Source organism: Camelina sativa, chromosome 8 (assembly GCF_030686135.1).
Source record: "Camelina sativa cultivar CO46 ecotype springtype chromosome 8, ASM3068613v1".
Taxonomy (NCBI): domain Eukaryota; kingdom Viridiplantae; phylum Streptophyta; class Magnoliopsida; order Brassicales; family Brassicaceae; genus Camelina; species Camelina sativa.
In genome coordinates this window covers 11,217,675-11,233,698 of record NC_141887.1, presented here as the reverse complement: position 1 = coordinate 11,233,698, position 16,024 = coordinate 11,217,675, and the positions used below count along the sequence as shown (strand labels likewise).

At 36.0% G+C, this 16,024-nt stretch overlaps 4 protein-coding genes, 1 non-coding gene and 1 pseudogene across 26 annotated transcripts; 2 read left to right on the top strand and 4 right to left on the bottom strand.

Annotated features, from left to right (window-relative positions):
- Positions 1-310: 310 nt before the first annotated feature.
- Positions 311-3,261, bottom strand: LOC104707036 (putative protease Do-like 14; annotated as a pseudogene). Its single transcript, XR_015564425.1, has 11 exons — positions 3,103-3,261; positions 2,906-3,011; positions 2,674-2,778; positions 2,419-2,581; positions 2,173-2,300; positions 1,548-1,759; positions 1,384-1,465; positions 1,139-1,281; positions 932-1,052; positions 747-839; positions 311-667 (listed from the first exon to the last, which is right to left on the bottom strand). The product of XR_015564425.1 is annotated as a putative protease Do-like 14 (transcript).
- A 216-nt stretch (positions 3,262-3,477) lies between these two features.
- LOC104707035 (putative histone H2A.5) lies at positions 3,478-4,468 on the bottom strand. Its single transcript, XM_010423285.3, has 2 exons — positions 4,119-4,468; positions 3,478-3,977 (listed from the first exon to the last, which is right to left on the bottom strand). The coding sequence occupies exons 1-2, from the start codon at positions 4,332-4,334 to the stop codon at positions 3,747-3,749; spliced, it is 447 nt and encodes a 148-aa protein (XP_010421587.1). The 5' UTR covers positions 4,335-4,468; the 3' UTR covers positions 3,478-3,746.
- Positions 4,469-4,742: 274 nt separating this feature from the next.
- On the bottom strand, positions 4,743-10,036 carry LOC104707034 (ATP-dependent DNA helicase Q-like SIM). 18 transcript variants are annotated; one of them, XR_015564423.1, is made up of 17 exons: positions 9,372-9,960; positions 9,012-9,288; positions 8,701-8,920; positions 8,499-8,609; positions 8,215-8,404; positions 7,751-8,054; positions 7,224-7,405; positions 6,968-7,024; positions 6,742-6,822; positions 6,563-6,626; positions 6,373-6,472; positions 6,203-6,286; positions 6,041-6,128; positions 5,812-5,934; positions 5,639-5,736; positions 5,241-5,553; positions 4,743-5,127 (listed from the first exon to the last, which is right to left on the bottom strand). XR_015564423.1 is itself a non-coding variant. In XM_087462941.1 (17 exons), exons 3-16 carry the CDS (start codon positions 8,841-8,843, stop codon positions 5,260-5,262), a joined length of 1,896 nt encoding a protein of 631 aa, XP_087319067.1. In that variant the 5' UTR covers positions 8,844-8,920; positions 9,012-9,288; positions 9,372-10,034; the 3' UTR covers positions 4,743-5,127; positions 5,241-5,259. The 18 variants fall into 18 exon arrangements, 12 of the variants coding, with proteins under 12 accessions (XP_087319067.1, XP_087319066.1, XP_087319068.1 ...); XM_087462941.1 differs by having other exon boundaries at positions 5,639-5,731; positions 6,059-6,128; positions 9,372-10,034; XM_087462940.1 differs by having other exon boundaries at positions 5,639-5,731; positions 9,372-9,944.
- A 105-nt stretch (positions 10,037-10,141) lies between these two features.
- LOC104707033 (mediator of RNA polymerase II transcription subunit 7a-like) lies at positions 10,142-11,706 on the top strand. 4 transcript variants are annotated; one of them, XM_087462950.1, is made up of 6 exons: positions 10,142-10,456; positions 10,619-10,756; positions 10,862-10,931; positions 11,049-11,215; positions 11,293-11,366; positions 11,475-11,706. In XM_087462950.1, exons 2-6 carry the CDS (start codon positions 10,622-10,624, stop codon positions 11,533-11,535), a joined length of 507 nt encoding a protein of 168 aa, XP_087319076.1. In that variant the 5' UTR covers positions 10,142-10,456; positions 10,619-10,621; the 3' UTR covers positions 11,536-11,706. The 4 variants fall into 4 exon arrangements, with proteins under 4 accessions (XP_087319076.1, XP_087319075.1, XP_087319079.1 ...); XM_087462949.1 differs by having other exon boundaries at positions 10,306-10,456; positions 11,046-11,215; XM_087462953.1 differs by having other exon boundaries at positions 10,331-10,472; positions 11,046-11,215.
- Positions 10,186-10,257, bottom strand: TRNAE-CUC (transfer RNA glutamic acid (anticodon CUC)). Its single transcript has one exon. It is a non-coding gene; the product is annotated as a tRNA-Glu (tRNA).
- Positions 11,707-13,525: 1,819 nt separating the features above from the next.
- Positions 13,526-15,106, top strand: LOC104707032 (heavy metal-associated isoprenylated plant protein 36). Its single transcript, XM_010423283.3, has 3 exons — positions 13,526-13,763; positions 13,856-13,931; positions 14,029-15,106. The coding sequence occupies exons 1-3, from the start codon at positions 13,668-13,670 to the stop codon at positions 14,913-14,915; spliced, it is 1,059 nt and encodes a 352-aa protein (XP_010421585.2). The 5' UTR covers positions 13,526-13,667; the 3' UTR covers positions 14,916-15,106.
- The last annotated feature ends 918 nt before the right edge of the window (positions 15,107-16,024 follow it).

The window sequence follows — 16,024 nt, the reverse complement described above, 5'->3', positions numbered from 1 at the left end:
AACCGGACTAAAAGATCGATTTTGATTTTGTAGACTCAAAACCGAAAAAAAAGATAAAACAACGGCCACAAAAAATGTTGCGTAAGCCACTCGAGAGACTTGTGCACGTGCTAATTATATCTCACTGTTCAAAAAGAGGTAATTTTTATTACCTCGCATTTATACAGCAATGTCACAACGACGTCATGATATTGTGGGGGAGAAAGAGAGAGAGAGAGGGACACTTTTGGTACCAAGCTCGAATCGAACACTTGGCCTCATCAAGCTTTGAGGGCTTAGACCAGTACACAACCAACTGGACAAGGCTGGATTTGGTGGTACAAGTATAGATTAGATACCATTAGCATGGTTCTTTAGGCCAAAGTTTAATAATTTGGTGGTTATGTCTCCACTTAGATCCATTATAAAGAAGGTCAAGAAAGGAACCATGAGACCAAAAAAGGATACCAAAGTAAGCGAATATCAAATGCAGCTACATCCTATCACGAATTCAGTACACATTTTGGTTGGATATGGTAAAGTTCCATTTCAAAACCTGAGAGTCCTCGGCTCACATGTCTGGATTAGCCTCCTCAGGAATGACTTCTAGTGTGGTCCTTTCTTTATTTGATCTTTCCACAACTACTTGCATCCGCTTTTCGATTCTGTCGTCTATTATCTCCATTATCTGCGCAATTGAACTTCATTCACACATGGAATATTCTAAGAAGATAAAGAGAGTAAGAGATAGAGTGAACGATGCATGCCTCTTTGATGGTCTCGACCGGTTTCCCGTCAAATCTCACAACAACATCACCTGGTTTGAATCCAGCTCGATCAGCCGGTGACCCAGGAATCACCTGCAAAACAGTGATCATGCAACTATATTAGTCAAATATGCAAAAAGTTGCAGTTAACTTATTTGGTCGTATTGACAACTATGGGTACTCACTGTAGGAACAAGAATGCCTCTTTCAACATCTGGAAACATTGGGTCTCGTTCTTTTAGCTGAGCAATGATCATTTTATTGAGTTCGATCATTTTTAACCCAATCCATGGCCGAACAACTCTACTGCAAAAGTAACTTTTCGTTTAACTCCTCCCAAGCTTTAAGATGTGATACATGATAAAAATATATTGAGATTATTACAAGCATACCCATTCTTCTTGAAATGCTGGATGATTTTGGATACCGAGTCAATTGGCACGGAAAATCCAAGACCATCTGCAGCTAAAACTTTCATGATATTAACACCGATCACTTCCCCCTCCAAATTTACAAGAGGCCCACCAGAGTTTCCCTAACACACATATAGCACAAGGATATAAAAAAAAATTCAGAAGATCTCCTAGTCAAACTTCAATGAGTTTCCATTCCACAGAGAAAGAAAGATGTGAGTTACAGCATTGATCGCGCAGTCTGTTTGGAGATATTCTCTACGTGTGCCTCCTAAACCCAAATCACTGCTTTTACGATCAACACAACTAGCACCAAGAAGAAAACCGTTAAAAAAACAGTTTTGGCTATAACAACTTACGAATAAGGCTTTTGCATGTATCATTTTACCTGACAATACCAGCAGTTACTGTGTTCTGGAGAGAAAGAGGACAACCCACAGCTATTACCCAGTCCCCAGGACGAAGCTTACTCGAAAAACCAAGTTTAGCAGTTGGCAATGGCGTCTTTGACTTAATCTTCACTAAAGCAATGTCGGATTGTAAATCAGCGTTCACCACCACACCCTCGAACATCCTACCATCTTGCAACGTCACATCAACCTATAATTCAACAACTCTAAACTTCACATATGTTCTAAACAGATTCCATCAAGATATATCATTCGAAGAAACCAATCTTATCAGCTACAATCCCAGTTTCCTATAACTCCAATAAATTAACCATATACTAGATTTTAAAAAAAGAAAGAAAAAAAAAAGGTCATTTCAAGATCCTTGACAAGAGTATATGCAACCGTTTAACATGAAGAAGAGCTTTAACTTTTGAACTTACTCTCTGAGATTAACATGAAGAAGAAACCAATCTTATCCTCTAGAACCACAGTTTCCTATTATCTCCAATAGTTAAACCATACATTCTAAAGAGAAAAGTCATTCTAAGATTCTTGACAAGATTGTACGGACAAATCTACACACAGTCTATCATGAAGAATACATTTGGTTTTTAAGCTTACCCTTCCTTTAGATGATTGACGAATGTTCTGAAAATCGACTACAACATGAGCGCAAGTCAATATCGTGCCATCAGCATCAATGATCGTTCCGGAACCGATACTTTTTCCCACAGATATCCCATGGAAACCTAGATAAATCCCCCAAGATCACCAAACCACCCCTGTGAATTCTACAACCAATTTCCTAAAGGTAACAAAATAAACGAAATCAAAAGATTACAAAAATCTAGAAAGAAGCTAACTAACCCCGAGGAACCGATAGATTGACAACCGCTGGTCCTATTGTGGCAGCCGCATTAGCTATAGTATCTCTCCCCAAGTATCCATTACTTGGTTTCGAACTCTCCCTTCTCATCATTTACAGGTGCTTCTGATTTTGGACTAACTCTGGACCAAAACGCGAGATTTCCTATACATGAAATAGAAATTTCAAAAGTTGCAATCTCCACAAGTAAAAAAAAAAAAAGAAAAACTCAGATAACAGAAATTTTTGCTACTAACCGAACAAGCTTTGATGAGGACGATGAACCAAACCATGTGAAATCTGCCAAGGGAACGAAAGAGATTCCCGAACAGATTGAGGAATAGCAAGCGATATACGCGTTCCTAGAATACATAATCACAGTTATGAATCCAGCTTTATCAGATTCAAATTAACCACAACAACACCCAAGGCAAATTCCAATGCATAATGAAAAAAGCTGGTTCTTGGTAAATAATAATAATAGCTTACTTGCATCTGGATTACAATTAGCATACACAATTCCTGAAGTAGCGGTAGCAACAGCGACGATACGAATAAGCTCGCTCCGTTTAGAAGATGATAATACAGCTCTTCTCTAACCCCCCCAGAAAGAAACAACAACGAGTCAGTGAAAATTTCAACCATATCAACCAAGAAAATCGAACAATCGGAGAAAAGAATTGAACCAGTAAATTCATCATCGCAAATCCAAGATTGAAACAAAACAATTTGATTCGATTTGAATTTCGAAAAATTGCGTCTTCTCCTTTTGAACTCTAAACCCTCCGACGGAAAACCAAAACCCCCTTTCCCCAGAAGCTCGTAGAGACAAATTACACATCCGCAGAAAATAAAATTTAATGGGCCTATTGATAAGCCCAAATTAAACAACATTTGCTTGTGTTTTGTTTGTTCTTGAGTTTATTTACTATCTTATCTACTTCAATAAATGTACCAAAATCATTTTAAGTTATCACTTAAACATCTGACGACCTAATCCACATGTATGTTTTCCTTGAAATCAAGAGAATGAAAAAAAGTACGAAATTAGGAGCGATTAATTAGACGGATGGATGATGTTTACTAAACCCAGAAAGTAGTTATTTTTCCATTACAAATTGCGTAAAAAAAAAAAAAAAAAAAACAAACTAATCATCTTCTCATGGATTTTTTTTTGGACATAGACAAACACAAAACAAAGAGAAGATTGATTTCAGAAACCTACACGATCCATCCCCCTAAAACCAAAACAAACAAGATGTTTCTTCTTCTGCTAGATCCGGTAATAAACAAAAAAAAAACAACAACATCGAGATCATATATTTCTTAATCAAGCCTTCTTAGGAGATTTGGAAGCAGGTGAAGCTTTCTCAGCTTGAGATGGAGATTTCTTAGGAAGAAGAATTGGGTTAATGTTTGGAAGAACACCTCCGCTAGCAATCGTAACTCCTTGAAGCAATTTCCCTAACTCTTCATCGTTCCTTATCGCTAAACAAAGATGCCTAGGGTTTATCCTGTTCTTCTTATTATCCCTCGCTGCGTTCCCAGCTAGCTCAAGAACCTGATACCCATAACCACCCACCAGAGTTTTTCACAATTCGTTAAGAGATCTATAATCTATCGCCTCAAAATCAAAAACATACTAGATCTACAAATATATTAAATCGATTCAGAATGCAACATCGATCTAAGTTTATTATACCTCGGCGGCGAGATATTCGAGAACGGCGGCGAGGTAAACAGGAGCACCGGAGCCGTATCTGATAGCGTAACGACCTTTCTTCAAGTAACGAGCGATACGACCAACAGGAAATTGAAGACCAGCTTTGACGGATTTCGTAACACTCTTCTTCCGATCACCACCTTTTCTTCCTCCGGCTCCTCTCGTTGGCTTCGCCGTTGCTGCTGCTGACTCCATAGTTAAAAAAAAAGATTCCTCACAAATGGATCTATTTTTCTCTTTTCTTTTTCGGTTTGGTGGCGGTTTATGATTTGCGTAAAATCATAAAGACCCATCGACGTGCATATTTTATACATACGACGTACTGCCACGTTGGCGATCCGTGTAGTAAGTGATGTTATCCGTTCAGATTGTATCTTTGTTGGATTTTGATCTAACGGTTATTGTGACTCCGTTGTGGTACATCTACACGTGGGGGTCGTAAAAGGAGGAAGAACACTCGAGTACTCTCAGCCGTTAGATTCATTCATTCTCACACGTCACGTCATACAATAATAATCTTATCTTTTCGTTTACTCAGGGGATAGAGTAATTAACTCTTAAAGTTCAATTCATTTTTTAATTCGACCCCAAATATTTTATTACTTTATTTTGACAGCACACTAACTCTCTCATTAATTGATGGCTAAACATTTTCCCGAAATGAACTACATTTTCGTTTATAGTTTTTAATTAACAAAAAATAAAGCTAATTAAGAAAAAGAGTTTAAAACATTCAACTGTAATCTTCTAAGCTCCATGACAAATGCGGAAGCATCATTAATGGATGTTCTAGCTGCAACTAAAGCTTCTTGGAGCTCTGTGTTAACGAGATAATAAGAACATATCTCTTTGAGGATCACATCATGACGTTCTTGAAGCTTAGCCACATTCTCTTCGGCAGCAGCCAAAGCCTCATTCACAAGCTTCAGCTTCTCGATGTTGCGATGTCTCTGCCTCAAGATGGGACTGAGAGCGAAGAAGAAGGACCCTGAAAGAGCAATTGTTGTAGATAGAATTATTATGCTTCCATAAAGATCCATGAATGGGGGATTAATGGGTTTGGGTTAAAAGAGAAGAATATATATAAAGTGGATTCGTTACCTTGGGAGGGTTGAGATTATTATTCTTTGCTTCTCCATGGATGCAACTTCGAAGAAGGTCCTCGTGATCGCTCTTTTCGGGGTTTCTTTTTTCTTTGAGGCTTCCTTCCTCTTCTCTCTAACCGCCTCCGCCGAATCTCTGGATCTGCCCATCCTTTTCCCCAATCAGAGAATCCGCTGTATGTTCTGTCTTGTTTCAATGAGAGCAGCATGTCGGCTTCCGGATAAACATAGAGTGGTTTGTCATCTTGGAAATCCAGTTCTTTGTTCCCTCTTTCTGTTGGTTGCATAAATTTAATCTCAACTCGACTATCCTGCAACACAGAAGAAGAACTGTGATTGTAGCTTTATCGATAAAAGGATCATGAAATTAAAGAACTGTAGGTTCTACTATTGTACCTTGTTATCCATCTCTTTGATGTATCCCTTGGCTTCCATGATACGGGCAATACCTTTCCACCAAAGACAATCTGTTTCCTTGAATTTTTGACACTACACTAACCAAAGGTATCACATTAATATCATTAAAGAACATAATAAACTATGTAAATTCGTTGAAATAGAAAATTTACCTGTTCCCTGATTCTACTGATAAAGAATAGAAGATTTGGTTTGTTGGATAATTTCTTTTGTTTGCTGTTGCCGAGTCCATAATCTTCGTATGGTGCATGCTCAGAGTTACTCTCTACCTGAAACTAATATACTAGTAGCTTAAGTTACAGAAAGAAAAGCTTGGGTATATCATTCATACGAACGAGCAAACTTTCAAATAAAATTCGGGGATTAGAAAAATAGACCTACATGAAAAGCAGTTATTACTTGAAACAAAAGATTAGCTTCCTCTCGTACATTTACTTGCTCTGGTGGCCCTTCAGTGCAAACATCACATCTGTTTCATAAATTAAAAGCATTGATTGTTTGCTAACTTTCCTTTATGGTTTTCAAAAAGAAGACAGGACTTACATGTTACACTTCTTGGAACTAAAATCCTCCCCAAAGTATACCACGAGTATTTTCGCTCGACATTGTGAAGTGTTCATTCCGTATCTGCATAAGAAAAGGAGAATGGATATAAAAGAATATAGAATGATAAGTGGAATATGCCCTTGCACGTATATGAATAGTATAGAGACCTGAAACAGTCAGATAGCATCTTGTATGCTTGCTCTGTCTGTTCTTTACTCCTACGGCTTGGTAAAAGCGTTGGGGCTCTCGATAGATCAGCATAGAGCACTGTAAATCCCAGTTAATTACTTACAACATCAGCCATGCAAACAAGAATTAATTTACACAGCCACAAAAGATAATCATTAATCAACTCACCGCACTCAGCCAATTCGCCATCTCTTCCAGCTCGACCAGCTTCTTGGTAGTATGCTTCTAAGCTCTGCATTTTCATTATCTCAATGAGAAGTAGAAGAGAGAACAAAAAGTTGAAAAGCGCGTGATTCTCGAAAATGGAAATGTTAAAATTGAAATTCTTATTAAGAGCTTCCAGAGACCTGCGGCCAACCATAATGGATGATCTTCCGAACATTTTTCTTGTCAATTCCCATTCCAAACGCAATTGTAGCAATAACAACCTAAAAGGAGTAACATAACGTTAATGATCTTCCCCATATCATCCCGACAAAGAAGAAGCAGGAACAGCAAAGTAAAGAATAGAATATAACATTAAGTTCTGAGCCATAACACATAAGAACAGAAAAAGTTCTACTATGTATATACCTGCAGCTTATTATCGTGAAAGTCCTGATGAACTTGTCTGAGATGTTTTTTTGGCAACTGTGAAATATAAAAAAACAGATCATTTAAAAAAAATAACAGCATTTAATTTGGAATACAAAACTTTCCATCAGAAATTGGAAAGAAAAAATCGACAACCAAGTTAGCAAAGGTTGACAACATTCATTCCTAAGTAAAATAGTGCAGAAGGCTTCTTAAAGCAAAAAAAAAAAAAAGAGTAAGAATTCTCAGTCCATACCGATGCATTATAAGCTGCAGCCTTCAGTCCAACCCCACAAAGATATTTAGCAATGTTGACACTCTCCTTTCTTGTAGGAACGTAAATGATTGTCAGTCCTTCAAAATCCTTTTGCTTTTCGGAAGGGACAGGCACATCCAGGAGTTCACAAGGAGGCATTTCCAAGAACTCGCCACAAGCCACTGCAATGATTAAATCTTATCTAAATTACCATTTCTCAACACCAAAGATAAACTAAAAACTCATAAAAATCATCCAAGACTTTTAGTTCTTTTGTCTGCATATATTATACACTTTGGATAAGTGACGCAGAGCCTTACCGCCAATTTGATTTGTACAGGAGGTGACAACTTAAACAAGGGAAAAAAAAATGATCAGATGCCAATTTATTTTACTAACGCTATATCCCATTCAGTTACATGCACTCAACAATCTTCTTTCTAATCAAGGTTATGCAATTTTATCAACAGTTCTATTAGATCACTTTGACACTCACTGTTTCCAAACAAAAGTGAAAAGGAGCTTACCATCCCAATCATCAACAATCTGAAAAGTGTCAGTTTCATCTTCCAGATATTCTTCTGACAATCCTTTCCCATTTAAATTGTTTTTCTTTGCGAGATAGTCTTCTTGATCCTCTTCATCCTCATCGTAATCTGTCTCATGGATATTTTCAGCATCGTGATAAACAAAATTAGTCTGCTTCTCTGACTCTCTTGGGATTACTGCTGGTTTTTTCCCGTTAGAATATTTCTTTTCAGAGTACAAATCAATTAAGTTTTGGAAGTCCTTTGCATATGAAGATGCAAACTTGGTTCGACTATGTTTAACCTGAATTTAAGAGTAATATATCAGCTTTATAAATCACATGATCCACATATCAGCATCAAGTAGAAAATTACAATTTAATCTGCTAATCTTATGCTTGTTTACGAATGCAAAAAGAGTCACATATATGACAAGTGAAATTAACTCTACGCTGGAAACTCACTGAAAATTGTAGATTTGGCCTGAAAAATGAAGTAAGCACAGTGTTTGTTTCCTTTGACAGGTGAAGAGACTCAATAATATCTTTCTGTACGTGAACTGTGGCTGTTGTAGTCAATGCCATTATCGGTATATCATATTCCAAGAATTCCAAATTGCTGGCACAGAAGTTTTCCCGCAACACAGATAATCTCCTGACGATACGACAGCAGGAGGTTTGTTTAAAACTATCCACAAGAACACTCCTAAGCAATACTATTAACAAGTTTTTGACTTTCAAAATCATACCTGTAGTGCGGACGAAAATCATGTCCCCACTTTGACACGCAATGCGCTTCATCAATTGCAAAAAGAGCAACTCCGTTAGTCTTTGCAAGCTTCTGGAGTGGTTTGATCAATCTGCGATCAAGTTTTGATCCTTCTTAAAGAAAGAACACAATAATATAAATTTACTAAAGAGAATTTCAGAAAGTAGTGATGTGTAGTGTACCGAACCACTGTCTCAGGGCAAACATATATGATCTGATACATTCCCTGCATCGCCTTCTCTTCTATGCGATTATCAAGTTGGCCTGAGCCAAGAAAACAAGCAGAGATCCTGTGCCTTGATAGCTTGAGGCATTGATCATGCATCAGGCTTATCAAAGGTGAAATAACAACAACAATCTTTCCCGTTAATAATGCAGGAATCTGGAAGCAAAGAGATTTTCCTGCATGGTGAAAACAAAGAAATCGCAGTTATAATATTATTCGACTCCATATGAGAATGAAGACGGCATCAGCGATGAAGAAATAAACTACCAGATCCCGTTGCAGCGAGAACAAGACAGTCCTTGCGAGCAATCCATGTTGACAAAGCCTCTCTTTGGAAACTTCTCAGGGATGAAATACCAAACCGGTTTCGTAGTATAGAAATCACCCTTTTCTCCCACGTTGATGAAGCCTCTGAGCAACCAATTCGCAATTCTGTTTCAGTAGAATCCAAACACACTGGAGCAAAAGACTTCCTCTGCTCTTCTGAAGGATCAGACACCGTTACCACTACTGCAGTCTCAAAGCTGTCACCATTTTTCTTCCTCTGGTCCACAGATCTAAAATGGTCAAACAAACTCGACTGACGCTTTGAAACCGAAGAAAACGAAGATGGCATAGCTCTTTTACCAAGGGTCTTGTTACTCCTCGTAAAACATAGTGAACTAGCCGGCTTGAAACCACCAGTTCTCTGATGTCCCTTCAAAATATACTCCACAGCGTCATCACATGAGTTACCTACAGCTTTGACAGCCTCCAAAGCGTCCAACTTTTCAAAACCCATTTCAACAAGCTTCATCACGACTTGATCGGAAGACAAATCCATCGAAATCAAACTGTTTATATGAATAAGCTTTTGAGACAATAGGTAAAATGACCATACAATAACAGGTGGATTTTACACAGCCTTTAATTGATCAGAATCGTAAACCCAAACAAGGGAGAAACTTGTAACGATTCGTGCATAAACTAATGGATAATCCCAAATTCCAAACCCTAGTAAATTAGTTTCTAATTAAACTAACTAACAACGCTCAACAATTTTCCCCCGGAGATCAGCAATCGAAAAGACGAAAGGAGTTGTAGAATCAGAAATAAAGAACCCTAAACGCCAATAATAAAAATCACTGATCCATATTGGCAAATTTGCCGCTCACTTGCCCTCGAATGACGTCGTTTTAAAATAGGTGGACATTGTTGGACAATTTCCCTGTACACTGACCACTCTGTATATTATTATTTTTTCTCGGGTAAAAAAACCTTAACTTTCAACTTTTCAATACGCCGTCCCTTTCATACCGGTTAAACTTCTCGTCCCTTTAATACCGGTTAAATCTAAACCCGAATTTGGAAGATGTTCGCTTCGAACTAAACTCTGTTCAGGTAAAATCGAAGCCGTTGAGACAGCAGAGAAAAAAAACAAAAAAAAAAAAAAGTAAAAAAGCTCCGATGCCGGGAATCGAACCCGGGTCTCCTGGGTGAGAGCCAGATATCCTAACCGCTGGACGACATCGGAATTGTTTTATGACATGTTCTTCTTTATTCTATTGATTCTTCCGTATTTATGGATGGTTTAATCTTATATTCTCAGCTCACAAGAGCATAGAAGCTTCCACCACGAAGACGAAGAACCAAGTGAGAAGAGAGTTGACGCCTTCTGAATGTTGTAATCTGCTAGAGTCCGTTTATCCTCAAGCTGTTTCCCAGCGAAGAAGGTTCGTGCGTGTCGATGTAAAACCTAGTTTCTCCCTTTCAATTTGTTACAATTTTCACCCAGAATCATTCGATTGAAGTCTTAGATTTGGGATTGAATCGTTTGTTGCTTCGATTAGAAACACCTAATTTTAGGAACCTTATGTTTGAGTTTGGATCTGTAGAGAATGGCTACAGCTACGTATCCGCCTCCTCCTCCATATTACAGACTTTACAAGGATTACTCAGAAAACCCTAACTCTGCTCCTGAACCTCCTCCTCCCATTGAAGGCACTTACGTTTGTTTCGGAGGCAACTATACTGTGAGTTTCCCCTTCACATTTTCCCCCTCTTTAATCTTCCTTCATCTTTATGGGTTTTTTTTTTTTGTTTTTTTAACATTTTCCAAACTTTTGGTGGTGTGTTAGACAGAGGATGTGCTTCCAAGCTTAGAAGAACAAGGAGTGCCTCAACTTTATCCCAAGGATACAAATGTTGGTATGCTGTAATGCCATTCTATGGCTTTGCCTAATCCCTTCATTGGAATCTACCTTTCAAGTAATGATCTTTGAAGCCTTTCTGTTTTGTTGAAGAAATTTTATCTTTGCGTAGTAGATTACAAGAAGGAACTCAGGTCTCTGAATAGAGAACTTCAGTTACATATATTGGAGCTTGCTGATGTTCTTGTTGATAGACCTTCTCAATATGCTAAGAGGATTGGTGACATTTCTTCTATCTTCAAGAATTTGCATCACCTTCTCAATTCCTTGAGGCCTCACCAAGTACTGTGAAGATCTCGATCTTCTTTCAAATTTACTTTCATCATTTTTTGTTGCTTATTTTTTCCTTTGTTGGCTAGGCGAGAGCTACGCTTATTCACATTATGGAACTTCAAATTCAACAGAGAAAACAAGCTGTGGAGGACATTAAGAGGTTTGTTTGTATATGCTTTCTGCTTAATGTATCAATCTGATAAAGATTCCTCAGAAGCTTGTTGGTAGTTCTTATGGGTCTGTTTGATGTTTTTGGTTGTGTGTGCAGGAGGAGAGAAGAAGCACAACGACTTCTCAAGGATGCTTTCGTCACTTTAGATGGACAATAGAGTACTGTTTGTTTTTTTTACCTATGCCTGCTATTGACCCTGTAAACTTATTTTGATTGTTGACACCACTCCATGTTTAACTTGGCAATCGACAATTATAATGTAAGCTACGAACAAAATACATCTCAGTTCCATTGTTTTGAGGATTAGTTAGGCTGCATTTCTCCGAAAGACATATGGGTAAATTCTAATCGATGTTGCGTGCACCTCGCAATTTATATTTATTTACTTTTCTCATTTGAAGAAAACATTTGGCTGCCAAATTTCGTTATGAAGTTAATGTCAAACGATGATTATTAATTGAAGACTTAGGTGGGAAAACTTCCTAATCACATTTCTTACATAATTATATTGAAGCTTGTTACTAAAAAAAATCAAACTGAAAAAAACTGTTGTGATGTTCCAAAAAAAGATCATCTATATTATTATTTTTACAGTATTTTTCAGAAGAAGGCTTGAAGTTGGGTAATATTTACATCATATGCCATTGTAATTAAAACATACAAAAAAAATTAAAAAAAAAATCAAATTAGGAAAATCGAGTATGGAAATATATATTTCCCTAAATATCTGAACAACATCAATTTCTATTTTCCTTTTTAATTACAAGTTGTAAAATGTTTTAATGAAAAAAAGAAACTATAGTATCTTATCTTATTCAATTTCAATTTTCCATAATTGGTTTGGTATTATACATGTTTTCCATTATACATGTTTTCCATTATACATAAATTGTTTAATGTTTTCTATGTTAAAATGGATAGAGCAATTGATGTCAAAATGGGTAGAAAAAAATATAAAAATAAACTAATAATGTATGATTTTATTATACTATATATATATATATATATTTTGTTTTAACCTCCACAAAATGATATATGTTTTTTTGACTAAAAAACATGTGTCATTTATAGAGTTATGATGTCAAATACAAATATATATATCCTGTTGCACAATTTAAATAGTGAATACATCAAATTTAGTCATATGAGTAATATCAATAATATTATCTGTGTAAATATCAATAACAATACTAAAAAAGCAATAATAATTTATGGAAAATTTTATTTATCCACGGGTCCAAACCTAAACTAAAAATAATCATAATAATGTGATGGGAATTAGGTTAATATTAGTACACCTATATATTTTTGCGGGTTGGTTTAAAAATACAAACAAAATATTTTAAAACTTAATTTTATATGAAAGGAATTAAAAACCAACACTAACCCGCTCTATCATACTCAGATACAAAGCTAACTATTTTTTTTAATAACTTTTTTTTTTATCCACGGGTCCAGACCTAGACTAAAAATAATCATAAGTATGTGATGAAAATTAGGTTAATATTAGTACACTTATATATTTTTGCGGGTTGGTCTAAAAACACAAACAAAATATTTTAAAACTTAATTTTATAAGAAAGGAGTTAAAAACCAACACTAACCCGCTCCATCATAATCATAGACAAAACTAACTAATTTCAAATTGGTGAATAAAATGTAAATAATTTTATACTAACTACAAAGTATTATACATATTAACAGATGTTTACTTTTACAACAACTAATTTTGATTGATTAAATTCCAAAAGAAAAGAATTTTGATTAATTAAATTTCAAATGAAAATAATAATTTTTAAATAGATAAAGAAAATAAAATTACAAATATCTCAATATTATTGTAAAAAAGTTTAAAACATATATTTGATCCAAAATAATGTTTTTTAGTAAGTTATATAAAATATACAAAAATACATAATCCCGCGGTGTATCGCGGGTTAAAATCTAGTGGTGTGTAAATGTCACACCATATATATTTTGCTTGTGGTAAAATAATATATGAAAATATATTTTTACTCATTTTAATCGTAAATGAAGTATAGCTCCCAAAAAAAGAACAGACTTGATAATTTAACATGTTTTGTGAAAATATCTCTCTACAAGTATTTTAAATGAAAAAAAATAGAGCATTTTATAATCTTTTTAAAAAAGGTAAATAGTAGAGAATATTATCAGCTAAAGGAGTCCCAATGGGATCGATGACTTCGTTACTAATACTATATTACACATGAAGTTGCATCGATTCCCTCTCCCCCTCTGCTTCGTCTTCCTCTTTCTTCTTTCTCTCCAATGGATTTAGGAGCAGAGAATATCAAAAGAGACACAAGACAAGAAGATCAGAGACATATTGTTTTTGAAGATTACCCTGAACCTCTTAGATACACCGTAAGCTCGATCATTTTTCTTACATAACAATCAATTTGTTTCTTCTTTTTCTTCAAGATTTATTAATTTATTCTTCTTGTTTTTTGTTGTAGACATGGGTTTTGAGAGTTTCTATCCATTGCGAAGGATGCAAGAGAAAAATCAAGAAAATATTAAGCAAAATCGATGGTAAAATAATATTATCTCTTCATATTTATGTGTGTTACGTTCTTCTTTTTTAATTCTCTTTATTAATAATCATGTTATGGCTAAAATGATTTATTAGGAGTATATACAACAAACATCGACGTGAAGCAACAAAAAGTAACGGTGATCGGAAACGTAGAGCCGGAGATTCTAATCAAGAAGATCATGAAAGCCGGTAGACACGCCGAGCTATGGCCTACGTCAATGGAGAACAACATTAACAACGATTGTAATAATTATCAGAGAGAGAGGAAAGCAAAAGATGAAGAAACAAGTGGAGATGAGGACGACGAAAACAACAACAACAGCGGCGGAGACGGCGGAGGTGGTGGTGGAGGAGGAGGAGGAGGAGGAGGAAACTGTGATCAGGTGAAACAAGTTGTGACGTTTGTAAACGGACAACCTCAACCTCAAGGAGATGGAGCTCCGAAGAAGAAGAAGAAAAAGAAAAAGAAGAAGAAAAGCTCAGGGAACACGACGGTGGTGATGGAAGGTGGTGGTGGAGGAGGCGGTGGTGGACCTGGTGGTGGTGGTCCGCCGCAAAACGATGGACCGCCAGAGACAGTGATATACTCTGCCCCACCAGATCATGACATAATTCACGCCCCTCCTCAATATCATCAGCAAAATCCGTATCCGACGGTTCAAAGTCCTCCACGTCACCATTCACAACAAATGTACGGTCCAGGACAGCCGCCTCCTTCGTTTTATCACACGCAGCAGACTCAAACGGCGCCGTCTTATACGGTGAGCTACAACACGGCACACGGGCCGAGTAACGGTAGGAACGAGACGGCGTCGTATTACGCGGCTGCTCCTATTCATCCGACGTCGTATTATTCTTATGAGTACGTGGACACGGGATACGAATCTCCACCGCCCGAGTTTTATTCGTATAGATCTCAGCCGTCGGAGTCGTTTGAGGCACTCAGCGAAGGCAATCCAAACTCTTGTTGCGTTATGTGATTTGATCGGTTAGGTTTTTTAGAAGCTAATTGACGTAATTAGGCTTCAAGTGGTAATCTTGTAAAATGCCGAACGTTGTGTTATTAGAGGGGCATTTACGTAAACAAGAACAGTAGTTAAAATTAAATTAAATATTTACTATGAATAAAGATATTCGGCGGAATGAAATTTTACATATTAAAAAGTAAAAACACATATATATTTCGTATTTAACTAAATATATTCTTCTAAAATAAATAAGAAAATGTACATTAATGGAAAAGAAAACTTTTCATGGACATAAAATACGATTCTCTGGCTGATAATATTCCATAACCAAACAAAGTCATCACTAATGCAAAAAAAAAAAAAACAAAAAACAATTATTGAAAATGACACATATTGTAAGAAAATTAATGTATATAGACGTCTAGTAATAGTAAATTAAGATTCTACAAAACTTGTAGTCTTTTCTTTTTTTGGGGAAAGACAAAACTTGTAGAAAACATACAGTATTTTTCTGTATAAATTTTTGTGACATGGTGAAGTGAGGTACTAGTTTAGAATATCATATTTTGGGTGCAAAATTTAGAATAAAATTGAGGAGAATAATTGGACTTGGGAGAGGAATAAACCTTTAAATGAAAAAAGAGAGATTTTTAAGCTGAAAGGGAATAAGAATAAACGATAAAGCAAAGATAAAAATTTGTGGGTTATGAGATGCTGCTTTCAAGCAGAATTCAGAAAGCATATTTGATGACAAAGAATATGTAAATAGTGTCCCTTAGGATTCGAATTGTTATATTGGTCTTACATGTTTTAGTTTAACACACAAACTGTTGTACGTGCTTTTGTCCTAATAATAAACAATTACACAACTGACATGTGAAATTAAAATCGTTACTTATATATATATATATAACACAAACGTAATTAAAAACATTTTCAGTGATTCCTTAGTTCTTTAATAATGGATTAAGATAGAACCGACCGAAGAGAATCTGATTCTAGTTATTAAAACCAAAATTCACGATAAGTCGATAACGCATTTAGAAGAGAACAGAAAAAGTTATGACAATAAGTTATCTCTTATGTGTTTTATGCCCAAGATTGCATATAAGGATGGAAAC

Excerpts from the sequence above, each read along its gene's own strand:
- LOC104707035 (XM_010423285.3), bottom strand. The coding sequence starts at position 4,334 with ATGGAGTCAGCAGCAGCAACGGCGAAGCCAACGAGAGGAGCCGGAGGA. Across the intron at positions 3,978-4,118 it reads TCGAATATCTCGCCGCCGAG|GTTCTTGAGCTAGCTGGGAA; the intron begins GTATAATAAACT and ends TATGGGTATCAG.
- LOC104707034 (XM_087462935.1), bottom strand. The coding sequence starts at position 9,567 with ATGGATTTGTCTTCCGATCAAGTCGTGATGAAGCTTGTTGAAATGGGT. Across the intron at positions 6,287-6,372 it reads ATGCTATCTGACTGTTTCAG|ATACGGAATGAACACTTCAC; the intron begins GTCTCTATACTA and ends TTTCTTATGCAG. Across the intron at positions 5,554-5,638 it reads TCAAAGAGATGGATAACAAG|GATAGTCGAGTTGAGATTAA; the intron begins GTACAATAGTAG and ends TCTGTGTTGCAG.
- LOC104707033 (XM_087462949.1), top strand. The coding sequence starts at position 10,622 with ATGGCTACAGCTACGTATCCGCCTCCTCCTCCATATTACAGACTTTAC. Across the intron at positions 11,216-11,292 it reads ATTCCTTGAGGCCTCACCAA|GCGAGAGCTACGCTTATTCA; the intron begins GTACTGTGAAGA and ends TTTGTTGGCTAG. Across the intron at positions 11,367-11,474 it reads GCTGTGGAGGACATTAAGAG|GAGGAGAGAAGAAGCACAAC; the intron begins GTTTGTTTGTAT and ends TTGTGTGTGCAG.
- LOC104707032 (XM_010423283.3), top strand. The coding sequence starts at position 13,668 with ATGGATTTAGGAGCAGAGAATATCAAAAGAGACACAAGACAAGAAGAT. Across the intron at positions 13,764-13,855 it reads CTGAACCTCTTAGATACACC|ACATGGGTTTTGAGAGTTTC; the intron begins GTAAGCTCGATC and ends TTTTTGTTGTAG. Across the intron at positions 13,932-14,028 it reads AATATTAAGCAAAATCGATG|GAGTATATACAACAAACATC; the intron begins GTAAAATAATAT and ends ATGATTTATTAG.